Genomic DNA, 19,777 nt, shown 5'->3' on the forward strand with positions numbered 1-19,777 from the left:
ACTAGATTACTGAGGTGCAGGGATCTTCAGGAGGTAGGGGTTACGCTGGCGGCCTGGACCTCTGTACCTTTAACAGTACCTCCAGGTTGAGGGATTAGTCAGGGCCCCAGCTTAGGGTCAGCTTAGGCCCCCTACCTCCAGTATACAGAGACAGCGTGACAGGAATAAAAAGAAAATATCAATGCCCCTTGAAAAAGTGGTGGAGGTCGCAGTAGCTTAACAAGACTGTTTTAATGCCCCTTGGAAGAGACGTGGAGGCCACAGTGGAATAAAAAGACATTATCAATACCCCTGGGAAAAGTGGTGGAGGTCGCAGTAGCTTAACAAGACTGTTTTAATGACCTTTGGAAGAGACGTGGAGGTCACAGTAGCTTAACAAGATGGTTTTAATGCCCCTTGGAAGAGACGTGGAGGTCGCAGTAGCTTAACAAGACGGTTTAAATGCTCCTGGGAAAAGTGGTGAAGGTCGCAGTAGAATAAAAAGACAATATCAATGCCCCTGGGAAAAGTGGTGGAGGTCGCAGTAGCTTAACAAGATGGTTTTCATGCCCCTTGGAAGAATGGTGGAGATCGCAGTGTAATAAAAAGACAATATCAATGCCCCTAGGAAAAGTGGTGGAGGTCGCAGTAGCTTAACAAGAAGGTTTTCATGCCCCTTACAAGAGCCATGCAGTACAGAATATTAAAAACATTATTCCCATTATTGGGGAGTGGGTCTCCCATAATCTTTGCCTATGCCTTCCAAGCAAAAGCTGCCACAAATTAGGACGGAGGAACTTGCAATGCTGGCAACAAGGACCACGGTCACCCTGGTGGTATAGTGGTGGTGGAGGCTGAGGATAAGGAGAAGAGCAAAATACAGCCGAAATGAGGAAGCGTATACCCATGTGTGGGTGAGAAGCGGTGCATGGGAATACACCTCCCGAAATAACACAGTGGATTTGACTTTATGTTACTCTGCTGTCATTTGGTGGTGATGACAAGTCTGGCCCAATCCAGCCCTTGTTCATTTTGATAAGGGTCAGCTTGTCAGCATTGTCAGTTGACAGGCGAGTGCGCTTATCCGTTATAATTCCCCCAGCGGCACTAAAAACGCGCTCCGATAACACGCTAGCTGCAGGGCAGGCCAGGACCTCCAAGGCGTACAGAGCGAGTTCATTCCAAGTGTCCAGCTTGGATACCCAATAATTATAAGGCACAGAGGAATCACAGAGGACACTGGTACGGTCGGCAAGGTACTCCCTCACCATCTTGTGAAACTTTCCACTCCTTGTGAGAGTACCCCACGCCTCAGGGCCTGTAAGCTGGGCGGGTCTCAGAAAACTGTCCCAGAATGTTGACAGTGTTCCCTTGCCTCTGCTTGATTGGAGTTGCGTCTCTCTCGCCTGTACGCCTTGGTTGGTCAACGAACTGTGACCTCTGCCGCTAGCGTGCTCAGATGGGAATTTTTTTTTAACAGTTCTGCAGCAAGGGCCTTCTGGTACTGCCCCATTTTTGTAGACCTCTCCACCTCAGGAATAAGAGAGTGAAAGTTCTCCTTGTAGCGGGGGTCTAAAAGTGTCACCAACCAGTAACGACTGTCACCCAACATTTTGACAACGCGAGGGTCACGGGAAAGGCAGCATAACATAAAGTCAGCCATGCGTGCCAGACTGGTAATGGGCAAGACTTCCGTGTTCTCACCAAGATGATGACTGACCATGCTCTCCTCCTCCTCCTCTCCCTCATTGTCCCCCAATGCACGTTGGGATGAGATGAGGCTGGGCTGTGTGTAATCGCCTATTACGGGTTCTTGATCCATCTCATCATACTCTGGCTGCAATGCCTCCTCTTTATTCTCTGCAGAGAGCGTTGCAAAAGACAGACAAGTGGGATGCTGACGCTAATGATGGCGTCATCGCCACTCACCATCTTGGTGGACTCCTCAAAGTTTGTCAGGATGGTACATATGTCAGACATCCAGGTCCACTCCTGAGGTCTTATGTGTGGAGTCTGACCCCAATATCGACGGCCTTGTTGCAGCTGGTACTCCACAACTGCTCTCTTCTGCTCACAAATCCTTTGCAACATGTGGAGGGTATAGTTCCAACATGTGGGGACATCACACACCAGTCGGTGTGCCAGAAGCTGCAAACGCTGCTGCAACACAGCAAGGGCGGCGGAAGCTGTAGCCAACTTGCGAAAATGAGCTGACAGGCGGTGTACTTTGACGAGCAGATCTGGCAACTCGGGGTACGATTTGAGAAACCGCTGAACCACGAGGTTAAGCACATGAGCCAGGCATGGTACGTGTGTGATCTCGCTTCGCCTCAGAGCCGCCACCAGGTTACGGCCATTGTCACACATGACCATGCCTGGATGTAGGTTCAGCGGTCTCAGCTACAGATCTGCCTGCTCTTTCACAGCTGTCCACAACTCACAAGCAGTGTGAGGTTTATCACCTAAGCTTATAAGTTTCAGTACAGCCTGTTGCCGCTTGGCTGAGGCAGTACTGCAGTGCTTCCAGCTTGTAACTGATGTGGTGATATCTGAGATGGAGGCTGACCATGAGGAGGAGGAGGAGGATGATGCGCAGGAGCTGTACACTGTGGGGACAACTCTGACTGACATAGGGCCCGCAATCCTCGGTGTGGGGAGGATGTGTTCCGTCCCAAGGTCCGACTGGGTCCCGGCTTCCACTATGTTTACCCAGTGGGCCGTCAGGGAGATGTACCATCCCTGGCCACAAGCACTTGTCCACCTGTCCGTTTTCAGGTGGACTCTCCCAGTAACTGCGTTGTTGAGGGCACGGCAGATGTTTTGGGACACGTGCTTGTGTAGTGCGGGGATGGCACACTGGGCAAAATAGTGTCGGCTGGGGACCGAGTATCGAGGGACGGCCACCGCCATAAGGTTGCGGAAGGATTCCGTCTCCACCAGCCTAAAAGGCAACATTTCCAACGCAAGCAGTCGTGAAATGTGCGAATTTAGGACTGTGGCTGTGGGGCGTTGGCTGCGAATTTGCTCTTTCGTTCAAAGCCCTGGGATATGGACAAATGAACGCTGCAGTGGGACGTGGACGTTGATGCTGTTTCTTGAGAAACTGCCATAAAAAGTGAAGACTGAGAGGAGGGGGCATCTTTGCATGCAGTATGGACAGGGGATTGTCTTGCACGCACAACAGGGGGTTCTATTACACGCACAACAGCAGAAGAAGTAGTGGTGACACCCGCTGACACTGGTCGTGGACCCTGAGGTTCGCCCCATAAAGTCGGGTGCTTTGCTGCCATGTGCCTGATCCTGCTGGTGGTGGTCAGGCTGGTAGTTTTGTCACCCCTGCTGATGCTGGCATGGCAGGTGGTACAAATGGCCTTTCTGGGGTTATCAGCAGAGTCTTTAAAAAAATTCCAGACTCTAGAAGACCTACCGGTTTCACTGGCAACGTCCCTCGTGTTGGTGTTACGGGGAACTGTTGCCCGCCTTCTGTGTGCGGCCACCACACTGCTTCTTCCTGCCTGTTGGGGTACTCTGCCTCCCTCCCACTGTGTGCTGCTGGCCTCGCTCTGCGTGTCCTCCTGCCACGTTGGGTCAGTTACTAGATCATCCACCACCTCCTCCTCTTCCACTTGCGCACCACGATCCTCCTCCTCACTTCGTGGCAATTTTGTCTCGTCATCGTCCACCTCTTGTGACAGATTGCCAGCGTCGACTTCCTGTGGCCGTGGCTGTTCAAATATTTGGGCATCGCTACATGGGATCTCCTCTTCCACCACTTCAAGAGGAGCAGGCGAGGGGCACAAATATGGAAATGGACCAGTGAACAGCTCTTCAGAGTGTCCAACTGTGGGATCAGTTGCTGTCTGACGACACTCGGCATGGTGGGAGGAAGGAGCATCATGGTGAGGAGGAGTATGCGGTCGAGACTCACGGCTACTAACACTTGACCGTGTGGAAGACAGACCAGAGGTGGTGGTGCCCAGATGACTGGAAGTATTATCTGCTATCCAATTAATAACTTGTTCACACTCATCAGTTCGCAATACTGGTGTTGTAGTGTGCTTCCCTAGTAATTCGGTCAAGAAGTGGGAGCGAGAAGATGTGGCTGTTGGTTGTGGCACATTTTCACCTTGGCCACGACCCCGTCCTCTGCACGCACCATCACCAGAACGTCCAGTTCCACGTCCCTTGCCACGCGCCTTGCCCATTGTAAATGAAGTAAAATAGCTTACACTCGCACTATCAATGGCAAAAGGATAATAGAAAGTAGATTAGAACCGTGGAAGAGGAAAAAACAGTTCTATTTTTCTGGCCTACACCCAACTCTTTTAAACAGATATATTGGTGTCTGACCAGTCAGGGAGACACTATTACAGTTTTTTTTACGGCAAAAAATGCCAAAAGCAGGATAATACAGAGATTTGACCCGTGGAACTGCAAAACCACAGTTATATCTTTCTGGCCTACACCAGACTCTTTTAAACAGATATATTGGTGTCTGAACAGTCACAGACACACTCAATTTTTTTTTTTTTTTGGGGGGGGGGGGGATACCAAAAGGTTAATAAGACGCGTATTTGTACAGTCTGACTGAGGAAAAAAAAAATGCAGGATTTAGATGAAAAAGAAAAAAATTTTCCTGGCCCCTGAGACCGGGGTGATAAGTCTAGCAATTTGATCAACAGGAGCACACAGGACTGTAATGCAGCGTTTGCTGGTATAACCACTGCGTCTCCTATACAGCCTGCCTGCCTGATATCCCTGGGATGGATATTAGTCCTGAGAAGGACTGTTTGTTTGATTTGGCAGGCTTTAGAGACCCTACACTACCTATTTCACACTATATATCTCTCTCTAACTCAGCAGCACCCTCTCTACACTGTGTGATCTGGAGCGACTGTGTCCAAGATGACGGCGCCCGGTTTTAAATACTCGAGGTGACGCTGTGCGGCCAGCCAATCACTGTAATGCCCACAAACAGCATGGCTGCGGCATTACAGTGACTGGCTGGCAATCCCTGCATGTTCATTGGCTCTGTAAAGAGCGCCAAACATGCAGGGCGGAGACCCGAGCTCCCGCCCGAGTAACCCGGAAATGCTCGGTGCTCGCCAAACATCGTGAGTAGCGTGATGCTCGGGCGAGTACCGAGCAGTGTCGAGCATGCTCGCTCAACACTACTAATCACCAGAATAAAGGTCCCTGTTCAGGCAAACAGTGGGGGTCCCCCCAACAATCCAGCTGATAATTAGTAAATGCTTGTGGGTAGAATACCCCTTTAAGCACTATCTGCATTCATTAGAGAATATAGAACATAACTCTTGAGTTTCCACATTTTTAGAACTGACCGGGTGTCTTCATGGGGAGACATATGAGTGACTTGTTTTTGTGAGGGGGTCCGTCACTTGTGTTTGTAAGAAGACACATCCAGTCGGCTTGGCATCCATTGGTGATCCACATCTTGCTTCCATTGATAACATAATCATCCCCCTTTTTTACAGCCTTGGTTTTAATACCTGAAAAAAAAGCAAATTGGCGTCAGATTATCCCATATACTGATAGACGTGTGAGATGCTGCGGAAAACCATGTTTCCACCTGATAAGTAATTATGGCTCTCCTCTTCAACTATGTTCAGTATAGACAATGCTCTGTGAGCTAAATACAGCGTGGTGCTCAGAATTGTCTCATTGACAATGATTCATGGGGAAAAAAAGAATGAAAATCTCTTGTGGAAGGAAAGAAAATTTTACCTTGTAAGTCAATGTCCAATCAAGCGCATGTAGCATTTAGCCAACCAAAAATCTGCTCTGTACTGATGAGAGGCAAGTAACCCGAAACAGGTGTCTACAGATGGGTGTTTGTCTCAGCTAATATCCCTGGTCATATTGCTCGGCACGTTAGAGACTAGGACAGTTTCTTCTCCTTCCAACTTAGCTATTGACTGTGCACTCTGTGTTTGGAGATGGCACATATAGAGCTCTGGTGTAAGACTTAAAACAAAGTTTCCATTTTGCAACAAAATGAAGATCAAAGCAAATTGTCACCGACCCAGGGCAAGCAATCCACACACCAAGACTTCATTAAAACTTCATCGCTCCTCCAATCCTCACAGAAGTAACAACTTTCTAACATATTTTATGCTTCAATTCTTCACCACTTTCTAGATGTTAGTTTGCTGTCAGTGCAAAAGGATATTCTTGCTTCCTTCTAGACGCAGTAATCTTGAGTTCTGTTCTCAGCTTAGAAATTAATGTGAGACTGGATACACAGAGCATTGTCTAGTCTGGATATACAGAGCATTGTCTAGGCTGGATACACAGAGCATTGTCTAGTCTGGATACACAGAGCATTGTCTAGGCTGGATACACAGTGCATTATCTAGTCTGGATACACAGAGCATTATCTAGGCTGGATACACAGAGCATTGTCTAGGCTGGATACACAGTGCATTATCTAGTCTGGATACACAGAGCATTATGTAGGCTGGATACACAGAGTATTGTCTAGGCTGGATACACAGAGCATTGTCTAGGCTGGATACACAGAGCATTATCTAGGCTGGATACACAGAGCATTGTCTAGGCTGGATACACAGAGCATTGTCTAGGCTGGATACGCAGAGCATTGTCTAGGCTGGATACACAAAGCATTGTCTAGGCTGGATACACAGAGCATTGTCTAGGCTGGATACACAGAGCATTGTCTAGGCTGGATACACAGAGCATTATCTAGGCTGGATACACAGAGCATTGTCTAGGCTGGATACACAGAGCATTATCTAGGCTGGATACACAGAGCATTGTCTAGGCTGGATACACAGAGCATTATCTAGGCTGGATACACAGAGCATTGTCTAGGCTGGATACACAGAGCATTGTCTAGGCTGGATACACAGAGCATTGTCTAGGCTGGATACACAGAGCATTGTCTAGTCTGGATACGCAGAGCATTGTCTAGGCTGGATACACAGAGCATTGTCTAGGCTGGATACACAGAGCATTGTCTAGGCTGGATACACAGAGCATTGTCTAGGCTGGATACATAGAGCATTGTCTAGGCTGGATACATAGAGCATTCTCTAGGCTGGATACACAGAGCATTATCTAGGCTGGATACACAGAGCATTATCTAGGCTGGATACACAGAGCATTGTCTAGGCTGGATACACAGAGCATTGTCTAGGCTGGATACACAGAGCATTGTCTAGGCTGGATACACAGAGCATTGTCTAGGCTGGATACACAGAGCATTGTCTAGGCTGGATACATAGAGCATTGTCTAGGCTGGATACATAGAGCATTCTCTAGGCTGGATACACAGAGCATTATCTAGGCTGGATACACAGAGCATTATCTAGGCTGGATACACAGAGCATTGTCTAATCTGGATACACAGAGCATTGTCTAGGCTGGATACACAGTGCATTATCTAGTCTGGATACACAGAGCATTATCTAGGCTGGATACACAGAGCATTGTCTAGGCTGGATACACAGAGCATTATCTAGGCTGGATACACAGAGCATTGTCTAGGCTGGATACACAGAGCATTATGTAGGCTGGATACACAGAGTATTGTCTAGGCTGGATACACAGAGCATTATGTAGGCTGGATGCATAGAGCATTGTCTAGGCTGGATACACAGAGCATTGTCTAGGCTGGATACACAGAGCATTATCTAGGCTGGATACACAGAGCATTGTCTAGGCTGGATACACAGAGCATTGTCTAGTCTGGATACACAGAGCATTGTCTAGGCTGGATACACAGTGCATTATCTAGTCTGGATACACAGAGCATTATCTAGGCTGGATACACAGAGCATTATCTAGGCTGGATACACAGAGCATTATCTAGGCTGGATACACAGAGCATTGTCTAGGCTGGATACACAGAGCATTATGTAGGCTGGATACACAGGGTATTGTCTAGGCTGGATACACAGAGCATTATGTAGGCTGGATGCACAGAGCATTGTCTAGGCTGGATACACAGAGCATTGTCTAGGCTGGATACACAGAGCATTGTCTAGGCTGGATACACAGAGCATTGTCTAGGCTGGATACACAGAGCATTATCTAGGCTGGATACACAGAGCATTGTCTAGGCTGGATACACAGAGCATTGTCTAGGCTGGATACGCAGAGCATTGTCTAGGCTGGATACACAGAGCATTATCTAGGCTGGATACACAGAGCATTATCTAGGCTGGATACACAGAGCATTGTCTAGTCTGGATACGCAGAGCATTGTCTAGGCTGGATACGCAGAGCATTATCTAGGCTGGATACACAGAGCATTGTCTAGGCTGGATACACAGAGCATTGTCTAGGCTGGATACACAGAGCATTGTCTAGGCTGGATACACAGAGCATTGTCTAGTCTGGATACGCAGAGCATTGTCTAGGCTGGATACGCAGAGCATTATCTAGGCTGGATACACAGAGCATTGTCTAGGCTGGATACACAGAGCATTGTCTAGGCTGGATACACAGAGCATTGTCTAGGCTGGATACACAGAGCATTGTCTAGGCTGGATACACAGAGCATTGTCTAGGCTAGATACACAGAGCATTGTCTAGGCTGGATACATAGAGCATTGTCTAGGCTGGCTACATAGAGCATTCTCTAGGCTGGATACACAGAGCATTATCTAGGCTGGATACACAGAGCATTATCTAGGCTGGATACACAGAGCATTATCTAGGCTGGATACACAGAGCATTGTCTAGGCTGGATACACAGAGCATTGTCTAGGCTGGATACACAGAGCATTGTCTAGGCTGGATACATAGAGCATTCTCTAGGCTGGATACATAGAGCATTCTCTAGGCTGGATACGCAGAGCATTATCTAGGCTGGATACACAGAGCATTGTCTAGGCTGGATACACAGAGCATTGTCTAGGCTGGATACACAGAGCATTGTCTAGGCTGGATACACAGAGCATTGTCTAGGCTGGATACACAGAGCATTGTCTAGGCTGGATACATAGAGCATTGTCTAGGCTGGATACATAGAGCATTCTCTAGGCTGGATACACAGAGCATTATCTAGGCTGGATACACAGAGCATTATCTAGGCTGGATACACAGAGCATTATCTAGGCTGGATACACAGAGCATTGTCTAGGCTGGATACATAGAGCATTGTCTAGGCTGGATACATAGAGCATTCTCTAGGCTGGATACACAGAGCATTATCTAGGCTGGATACACAGAGCATTATCTAGGCTGGATACACAGAGCATTATCTAGGCTGGATACACAGAGCATTATCTAGGCTGGATACACAGAGCATTATCTAGGCTGGATACACAGAGCATTGTCTAGGCTGGATACACAGAGCATTGTCTAGGCTGGATACATAGAGCATTGTCTAGGCTGGATACACAGAGCATTGTCTAGGCTGGATACATAGAGCATTGTCTAGGCTGGATACACAGAGCATTATCTAGGCTGGATACACAGAGCATTGTCTAGGCTGGATACACAGAGCATTGGCTAGGCTGGATACACAGAGCATTGTCTAGGCTGGATGCACAGAGCATTATCTAGGCTGGATGCACAGAGCATTATCTAGGCTGGATGCACAGAGCATTGTCTAGGCTGGATACACAGAGCATTCTCTAGGCTGAATACACAGAGCATTATCTAGGCTGGATACACAGAGCATTGTCTAGGCTGGATACACAGAGCATTGTCTAGGCTGGATACGCAGAGCATTGTCTAGGCTGGATGCGCAGAGCATCGTCTAGGCTGGATACGCAGAGCATCGTCTAGGCTGGATACGCAGAGCATCGTCTAGGCTGGATACGCAGAGCATCGTCTAGGCTGGATACGCAGAGTATTGTCTAGGCTTGATGCACAGAGCATTGTCTAGGCTGGATGCACAGAGCATTATCTAGGCTGGATACACAGAGCATTCTCTAGGCTGGATATACAGAGCATTGTCTAGGCTGGATACACAGAGCATTCTCTAGGCTGGATATGCAGAGCATTGTCTAGGCTGGATACGCAGAGCATTGTCTAGGCTGGATACACAGAGCATTGTCTAGGCTGGATACACAGAGCATTGACTAGGCTGGATACACAGAGCATTATCTAGTCTGGATACACAGAGCATTGTCTAGGCTGGATACACAGAGCATTGTCTAGGCTGGATACACAGAGCATTATCTAGACTGGATATGTAGCGCCCCGAGGGCTCGGCCGCTACAGGGGTATTGCACCTCTGCCAGAGGTGTGGTATTCCACTCCCGGGTAAGGATGGAGTATGGACCAGGGCTCAGTTAGCTGCATACAGCACACACACCCCATTTCCAAGGGACAGCTCAACGATGCTCCCACTAGACAGAAGTGGAGGCACGACCGACTATGTCCCTGTCTGGAGTGGGCAGGGGGGGTGGAACACCCAGTGCTGTAGGGCAGATAGGGGTTGGTTCCTGAGCGTAGGAAGGAGCCCATTGGTTGCTGGTCACCTGGGCTCATGGTCAGAGGGAGGTATAAAAGGCGGGCACCATCTTAGCTCTAGGAGAAGAGAAGTTCAGTTCTGTCCAGAGAGGAGAAGACGGAGTAGAGGCTCTGTAGGAGCTCTACTCCAGGAGGGCCTAGTGAGAGGCCGAGGAGGAGGTGAAGGGGAGCTGAGATTTTGGCTCATCTCAGCTCCAAGAGAACGGAACAGAAAGGAACAGGAAGGAACGGAAAGGGAGAAGAAGAGACAGAGAAACAGAAGGGCTCAGGAACAAGAAGGTGGAAGGGACCCTAAGAACCCACGAGAATCCAGGGTGAAGGGTCAGGCAGATTAAGGGTACCGGATCCCAAGTTGGTGGAGGAGAAACTACCCTCAGCCAAAGACCGGTCGTCGTGATCATCTATTGGTGCGACACCTCATCAAACCTGCTAGGAAGGCACCATATAGGACAGCGGAGGACGGGGCCCACGTTTAACCGCACAAGTCCGCGGCAGCTGGACAAAAGTGGGTCACTGGTGAGGCAGGCCAGAGAAAGGATTAAAGGGGGTCCTGTGCCATGCTCCTGAACTGCCTGGGAATTGACCGAGCCCCACACCTGGTGGACGCAGCACGGCTCGGGCGGTCACTGCTGACAGAAGTGACCCGGAACAAATGAACTGTGAGTAAAGACCCTGGACTGTAACTTGTTGTCTGTGTGCTCCTTCGCGCTTCCAGCACTACCGGTACTGGGACTCTCACCACCATCACTCCCACCATCCACTACACTGCCCTGGGGCCGCACTCTTCCCGTGGGGAGTCACACCATTCCAGCTGCATTCATCATCAGCCCCAGCGGACTGCCTTGCAGCAGCGGTTCCTAATAACCGCAATCCACGGGTGGCGTAGTCGGACATTATCTGAAGCACGTAGCAGACTACCATTGGTCTGACCACCCTGAGCCGCGGGACCGGGCCGCCACTACTACCCCCATCGTTCCCCTATCGCCCGGATCCGCGTGCCCCATGGCCCAGGGTCGAGTCAGCTTTGGCGTAGTCGCCAGGATTTCGTGCCCGCTAACAACGGGTACTGCGCGCCTGAAAAGAGACTGTTTCGTTGTACTAAAGATGGCACCCGCCCTGGAAGAACGAGCGCCATAATGTGCGCGCCAAAAGACCACAGGAGGCCGCCTCCCATCGTGGGCCGGGTCCCAGAATGGCGCCAAAGAGGAAGCCCGCCCCCAACAACCATGAGCATGGCTGTGGAAATGTCTGTCAACGTGGGGGGGCTGCCCCTGAGAGTGATTGTCAGCAGAATGCCCCAGGACCACCCCCCATGGTGGCGGAAAGAGAAGAAAACTGCGGGGCAGGGGGTGGTCTGGATCAGTCCAGACAGACCGCACCCGGGGATGGACGCCCTCAGCAGCACCAGCCTCCTGGCCCGAAGCCTGCTGCAGGCCGAACCGCTCTGCAGCCTAGCAGAAGTCCTAGCGCAGCTCCCCAGAGACCCGGAGCGTGCGCAAGCTGCACTGGAGGACCTGGAGCGGAGGATGGTCCGGGCGCAGCAGGGTGCACTCACTGAGTGGAGAAAGGAACTGGCCCGGCAGGCCGAGACCTACCAGCGACAGGCCTCAACCGCACCCCGGAGTTTGCCTGCCTCTGAGGACGGCGCAGGAGGAGAGAGAACCGGAGGCGACGCCGCGGAGGGAGCCACGAGGACTGAGGCAAGTGAAGGGGACGTCACCACCCCAAGCCCAGCAACCGCAAGCCTGCCCCAGCCTCCCGTCGCAGCACCCGAAGCCCCACTCACCGCACCTGTTGCCGCGCCGCCACTGCTCCCAGCTAGGCCTCAAGCGGCGAGCGCCACGGCCACGCCCCGCCCGGCACCACGCCCCTTGACCCCGGGCGCCGTAAAGCAAGAAGCATCATCGGCCCGGTCGCAAGGCCTGGATGACCCGGGCGCCATCGCTAAGCCTGCGCCCCTGTCCCGGATGGGACTGCCACCTAGCGCAGCCAAAAGACCCCTGGCCTGGTCGCAAGGGCGAGTGCCCCCGGGCGCTGCTCCCAGATCAGGTCCCCCCACTATACCATCGCTGGGCGTGGACCTATTGGCACATCATACCGGTCCCGATGGACTGCTGCTGGAGTGGCTGGCGGAAGTGACCGGCAATCAGACATGGAAGGCCCAGCCCCCGCGCGAGCCTCTGATACCGGCTCCAGAACAAGTAGAGGTCACCCTACCCCCACTGGTGGACGTCCAATTTGCGTGGGACCCCACCAGAGAGAACTTGATGGGGTTCTCTCAAGAGACCCGGGCAGATGCGGTCCGTCGTCTGGAGGCCTGTCATCAGCAACTGGCGACCTTTGAGCGGGAGCGACGAGAGAGGCGCGTCAGAGAGGAACGGCTCCAGGCCCAGAGTGCTGAACAAAAACGTAAGGCCCGCCAAGACCCCCGAGCAGCCCGTGGTCCCCGAATCACCGGGACCATAGTCAAATTTCACATGGAAAACGGCTGGGGCTTTATCAGGGGCCCAGAAACCGCAGGCGACGTCTTTGTGACCCGCAGGGACGATGAGAGTCATCTACCTGAGGGACATCATGACCGTGACTTGTACCCTGGTGATGTGGTCGCCTTTACCCGCCACGTAGGCGCAAAAGGACCGTACGCCCTACATGTTCATCGGCTCACTGAGGAGGAACTGCAATACCGCGGCTATGAGGAGAGCCAAGAGGACCCGGACGGGTCTGAAGAACCATATGAGGAGGAAGAAGGAGCATATGGAGGACACCGCTACTAGTAAGTAGCAAAGTACCTGTGTACATAGTTACCCGTCAGGGTACAGAGAACTGATTACTGTTAAGAGACTGTTACCTGTGTGCCCCTCATCCCCTACCAGGCTGAGGACTGTGAGCAGCCATTCCCTTCCCAAAACTGGCCGAGGACTGAGAGCGGTCAATCCCTTGAATGTAGTTGCGCTTCCTAAAGCGCCCCCTACTGGTTTTATAAAAAAAAAAAAAAACTACCACGTCTACCTCGGGACAGCAAGTCCCTCGTGTTTACAAGTTTGCCAAAGTTCCTGCACTTACAAGAAGAGTGCACACCTGGTCGCAAGTTGCACCGCCGCCAGGATCCAAGAATGTGTTGTAAAAATGTTTTCCTGCAAATGTTTTATATGAAAAGTTTTTATATGCTGCTAGATAGTAATGTGAATGTTTTCTAATAGTGTTTATATGTCAAAAGAGTTCCAGAAGTATCAGTAAGCGTTTTATAATAGTGTGACAAGAAAAGAAAAGCGTTTCCCATAAAGGGAATTGAACCATGTTGCCTGTTTTCTGATGTGAAAAGTTTTAAAAAGTTTTGCATGTCCTGTAATTAACTGTTTTTGCTCTTTTCCAGCCCTAGGACGTGCTGTGCTTTACCAGGGGGGAATGTAGCGCCCCGAGGGCTCGGCCGCTACAGGGTTATTGCACCTCTGCCAGAGGTGTGGTATTCCACTCCCGGGTAAGGATGGAGTATGGACCAGGGCTCAGTTAGCTGCATACAGCACACTCACCCCATTTCCGAGGGACAGCTCAACGGTACTCCCATTAGACAGAAATGCAGGTACGACAGACCATGTCTCTGGCTGGAGTGGGGAGGAGGGAGGAATACCCAGTGATGTAGGAGCAGATAGGGGTTGGTTCCTGAGCGTAGATAGGAGCCCATTGGTTCCTGGGCTCATGGCTAGACGGAGGTATAAAAGGTGGGCACCATCTTGGCTCTGGGTTGAGTAGAGACAGGGAGTAGAGGCTCTGTAGGAGCTCTACTCCAGAGTGGGCCTAGAGAAAGGCCGAGGAGGAGAGTGGAGAGAGAGAGGAGGTGAAGGGGAGCTGTGGTTCCTTCTCAGCCCAGCTCCACGAGAAAGGAGAAGAAGGAGGAACAGAAAAGAGGAGAAGAAGAGACAGAGGAACAGAGGGGCTCAGGAACAAGAAGGTGGAAGGGACCCTAAGAACCCACGAGAATACCGGGTGAATGGTCAGGCAGCACCCAGTGCTGTAGGGCAGATAGGGGTTGGTTCCTGAGCGTAGGAAGGAGCCCATTGGTTGCTGGTCACCTGGGCTCATGGTCAGAGGGAGGTATAAAAGGCGGGCACCATCTTAGCTCTAGGAGAAGAGAAGTTCAGTTCTGTCCAGAGAGGAGAAGACGGAGTAGAGGCTCTGTAGGAGCTCTACTCCAGGAGGGCCTAGTGAGAGGCCGAGGAGGAGGTGAAGGGGAGCTGAGATTTTGGCTCATCTCAGCTCCAAGAGAACGGAACAGAAAGGAACAGGAAGGAACGGAAAGGGAGAAGAAGAGACAGAGAAACAGAAGGGCTCAGGAACAAGAAGGTGGAAGGGACCCTAAGAACCCACGAGAATCCAGGGTGAAGGGTCAGGCAGATTAAGGGTACCGGATCCCAAGTTGGTGGAGGAGAAACAACCCTCAACCAAAGACCGGTCGTCGTGATCATCTATTGGTGTGACACCTCATCAAACCTGCTAGGAAGGCACCATATAGGACAGCGGAGGACGGGGCCCACGTTTAACCGCAAAAGTCCGCGGCAGCTGGACAAAAGTGGGTCACTGGTGAGGCAGGCCAGAGAAAGGATGAAAGGGGGTCCTGTGCCATGCTCCTGAACTGCCTGGGAGTTGACCGAGCCCCACACCTGGTGGACGCAGCACGGCTCGGGCGGTCACTGCTGACAGAAGTGACCCGGAACAAATGAACTGTGAGCAAAGACCCTGGACTGTAACTTGTTGTCTGTGTGCTCCTTCGCGCCTCCAGCACTACCGGTACTGGGACTCTCACCACCATCACTCCCACCATCCACTACACTGCCCTGGGGCCGCACTCTTCCCGTGGGGAGTCACACCATTCCAGCTGCATTCATCATCAGCCCCAGCGGACTGCCTTGCAGCGGCGGTTCTTAATAACCGCAATCCACGGGTGGCGTAGTCGGACATTATCTGAAGCACGTAGCAGACTACCATTGGTCTGACCACCCTGAGCCGCGGGACCGGGCCGCCACTACTACCCCCATCGTTCCCCTATCGCCCGGATCCGCGTGCCCCACGGCCCAGGGGGCGAGTCAGATACACAGAGCATTAACTAGGCTGCATACACAGAGCATTGTCTAGGCTGGATACACAGAGCATTGTCTAGGCTGGATACACAGAGCATTGTCTAGGCTGGATACACAGAGCATTGGCTAGGCTGGATACACAGAGCATTGGCAAGGCTGGATACACAGAGCATTGGCTAGGCTGGATACACAGAGCATTGTCTAGGCTGGATACACAGAACATTGTCTAGGCTGGATACACAGAGCATTATCTAGGCTGGATACACAGAGCATTGGCAAGGCTGGATACACAGAGCATTGTCTAGGATGGATACACAGAGCATTGTCTAGGCTGGATACACAGAGCATTGTCTAGGCTGGATACACAGAGCATTATCTAGGCTGGATACACAGCATTGTCTAGGCTGGATACACAGAGCATTGGCTAGGCTGGATACACAGAGCATTGGCAAGGATGGATACACAGAGCATTGTCTAGGCTGGATACACAGAGCATTGTCTAGGCTGGATACACAGAGCATTGTCTAGGCTGGATACACAGAGCATTGTCTAGGCTGGATACACAGAGCATTATCTAGGCTGGATACACAGCATTGTCTAGGCTGGATACACAGAGCATTATCTAGGCTGGATACACAGAGCATTGGCTAGGCTGGATACACAGAGCATTGGCTAGGCTGGATACACAGAGCATTGGCTAGGCTGGATACACAGAGCATTATCTAGGCTGGATACACAGAGCATTGTCTAGGCTGGATACACAGAGCATTGTCTAGGCTGGATACACAGAGCATTGTCTAGGCTGGATACACAGAGCATTGTCTAGGCTGGATACACAGAGCATTATCTAGGCTGGATGCACAGAGCATTATCTAGTCTGGATACGCAGAGCATTATCTAGGCTGGATACGCAGAGCATTATCTAGGCTGGATATGCAGAGTATTGTCTAGGCTGGATACGCAGAGCATTATCTAGGCTGGATATACAGAGCATTGTCTAGGCTGGATGCACAGAGCATTATCTAGTCTGGATACGCAGAGCATTATCTAGGCTGGATACGCAGAGTATTGTCTAGGCTGGATACGCAGAGCATTATCTAGGCTGGATAAGCAAAGCATTATCTAGGCTGGATACACAGAGCATTATCTAGGCTGGATACACAGAGCATTATCTAGGCTGGATACACAGCATTGTCTAGGCTGGATACGCAGAGCATTGTCTAGGCTGGATACGCAGAGCATTATCTAGGCTGGATTCGCAGAGTATTGTCTAGGCTGGATGCACAGAGCATTATCTAGGCTGGATACACAGAGCATTGTCTAGGCTGGATACACAGAGCATTGTCTAGGCTGGATGCACAGAGCATTATCTAGGCTGGATGCACAGAGCATTATCTAGGCTGGATACACAGAGCATTATCTAGGCTGGATACACAGAGCATTGTCTAGGCTGGATACACAGAGCATTGTCTAGGCTGGATGCACAGAGCATTGTCTAGGCTGGATACACAGAGCATTATCTAGGCTGGATACACAGAGCATTGTCTAGGCTGGATACACAGAGCATTGTCTAGGCTGGATACACAGAGCATTATCTAGGCTGGATACGCAGAGCATTATCTAGGCTGGATACACAAAGCATTGTCTAGGCTGGATACACAGAGCATTATCTAGGCTGGATACGCAGAGCATTATCTAGGCTGGATACACAGAGCATTATCTAGGCTGGATACGCAGAGCATTATCTAGGCTGGATACACAGAGCATTATCTAGGCTGGATACACAGAGCATTGTCTAGGCTGGATACACAGAGCATTGTCTAGGCTGGATACACAGAGCATTATCTAGGCTGGATACGCAGAGCATTATCTAGGCTGGATACACAGAGCATTATCTAGGCTGGATACGCAGAGCATTATCTAGGCTGGATACACAGAGCATTATCTAGGCTGGATACACAGAGCATTGTCTAGGCTGGATACGCAGAGTATTGTCTAGGCTGGATGCACAGAGCATTGTCTAGGCTGGATGCACAGAGCATTGTCTAGGCTGGATACGCAGAGCATTGTCTAGGCTGGATACACAGAGCATTATCTAGGCTGGATACACAGAGCATTATCTAGGCTGGATACACAGAGCATTATCTAGGCTGGATACACAGAGCATTATCTAGGCTGGATACGCAGAGCATTATCTAGGCTGGATACACAGAGCATTATCTAGGCTGGATACACAGAGCATTATCTAGCCTGGATACACAGAGCATTATCTAGGCTGGATACGCAGAGCATTATCTAGGCTGGATTCGCAGAGTATTGTCTAGGCTGGATGCACAGAGCATTGTCTAGGCTGGATGCGCAGAGCATTGTCTAGGCTGGATACGCAGAGCATTGTCTAGGCTGGATACACAGAGCATTATCTAGGCTGGATACACAGAGCATTATCTAGGCTGGATACACAGAGCATTATCTAGGCTGGATACGCAGAGCATTATCTAGGCTGGATACGCAGAGCATTATCTAGGCTGGATACACAGAGCATTATCTAGGCTGGATACACAGAGCATTATCTAGCCTGGATACACAGAGCATTATCTAGGCTGGATACGCAGAGCATTATCTAGGCTGGATTCGCAGAGTATTGTCTAGGCTGGATTCGCAGAGCATTGTCTAGGCTGGATACACAGAGCATTGTTTAGGCTGGATGCACAGAGCATTGTCTAGGCTGGATACACAGAGCATTATCTAGGCTGGCTACACAGAGCATTGTCTAGGCTGGATACACAGAGCATTGTCTAGGCTGGATACACAGAGCATTGTCTAGGCTGGATACACAGAGCATTATCTAGGCTGGATACACAGAGCATCGTTTAGGCTGGATACACAGAGCATCGTCTAGGCTGGATACACAGAGCATTGTCTAGGCTGGATACACAGAGCATTGTCTAGGCTGGATACACAGAGCATTGTCTAGGCTGGATACACAGAGCATTGTCTAGGCTGGATACACAGAGCATTCTCTAGGCTGGATACACAGAGCATTGTCTAGGCTGGATACACAGAGCATTGTCTAGGCTGGATACACAGAGCATTATCTAGGCTGGATACACAGAGCATTGTCTAGGCTGGATACACAGAGCATTATCTAGGCTGGATACACAGAGCATTGTCTAGGCTGGATGCACAGAGCATTGTCTAGGCTGGATACACAGGGCATTGTCTTGTCTGGATACACAGAGCATTGTCTAGGCTGGATACACAGAGCATTCTGTACGCTGGATACACAGAGCATTCTCTAGGCTGGATACACAGAGCATTGTCTAGGCTGGATACACAGAGCATTATCTAGGCTGGATACACAGAGCATTGTCTAGGCTGGATACACAGAGCATTATCTAGGCTGGATACACAGAGCATTGTCTAGGCTGGATACATAGAGCATTATCTAGGCTGGATACATAGAGCATTTTCTAGGCTGGATACACAGAGCATTATCTAGGCTGGATACATAGAGCATTTTCTAGGCTGGATACACAGAGCATTGTCTAGGCTGGATACACAGAGCATTGTCTAGGCTGGATACACAGAGCATTATCTAGGCTGGATACACAGAGCATTGTCTAGGCTGGATACACAGAGCATTGTCTAGGCTGGATACACAGAGCATTATCTAGGCTGGATACACAGAGCATTGTCTAGGCTGGATACACAGAGCATTGTCTAGGCTGGATACACAGAGCATTGTCTAGGCTGGATACACAGAGCATTGTCTAGGCTGGTTACACAGAGCATTGTCTAGGCTGGATACACAGAGCATTGTCTAGGCTGGATACACAGAGCATTGTCTAGGCTGGATACACAGAGCATTATCTAGGCTGGATACACAGAGCATTGTCTAGGCTGGATGCACAGAGCATTATCTAGGCTGGATACATAGAGCATTTTCTAGGCTGGATACACAGAGCATTATCTAGGCTGGATGCACAGAGCATTATCTAGGCTGGATACATAGAGCATTATCTAGGCTGGATACATAGAGCATTTTCTAGGTTGGATACACAGTGCATTATCTAGGCTGGATACACAGAGCATCGTCTAGGCTGGATACACAGAGCATTATCTAGGCTGGATACACAGAGCATTGTCTAGGCTGGATACACAGAGCATTGTCTAGGCTGGATACACAGAGCATTATCTAGGCTGGATACACAGAGCATTGTCTAGGCTGGATACACAGAGCATTGTCTAGGCTGGAT

At 50.4% G+C, this 19,777-nt stretch overlaps 1 protein-coding gene across 3 annotated transcripts in view; it reads right to left on the reverse strand.

Moving 5' to 3' along the window:
- The window catches only part of LOC141264921 (probable acyl-CoA dehydrogenase 6), a 190,720-nt gene that overhangs the window by 21,325 nt on the left and 149,618 nt on the right, over positions 1-19,777 (reverse strand). For all 3 annotated transcript variants that reach the window (XM_073677340.1, XM_073677341.1, XM_073677339.1), the window contains one exon: positions 5,322-5,489. In XM_073677340.1, coding sequence (XP_073533441.1) covers positions 5,322-5,489 — 168 coding nt within the window. The remainder of the gene's footprint in view (positions 1-5,321; positions 5,490-19,777) is intronic.

This window comes from Phyllobates terribilis, unplaced genomic scaffold, assembly GCF_046119375.1.
Source record: "Phyllobates terribilis strain yellow unplaced genomic scaffold, ASM4611937v1 Scaffold_4__5_contigs__length_816908805, whole genome shotgun sequence".
Classification (NCBI taxonomy): Eukaryota; Metazoa; Chordata; class Amphibia; order Anura; family Dendrobatidae; genus Phyllobates; species Phyllobates terribilis.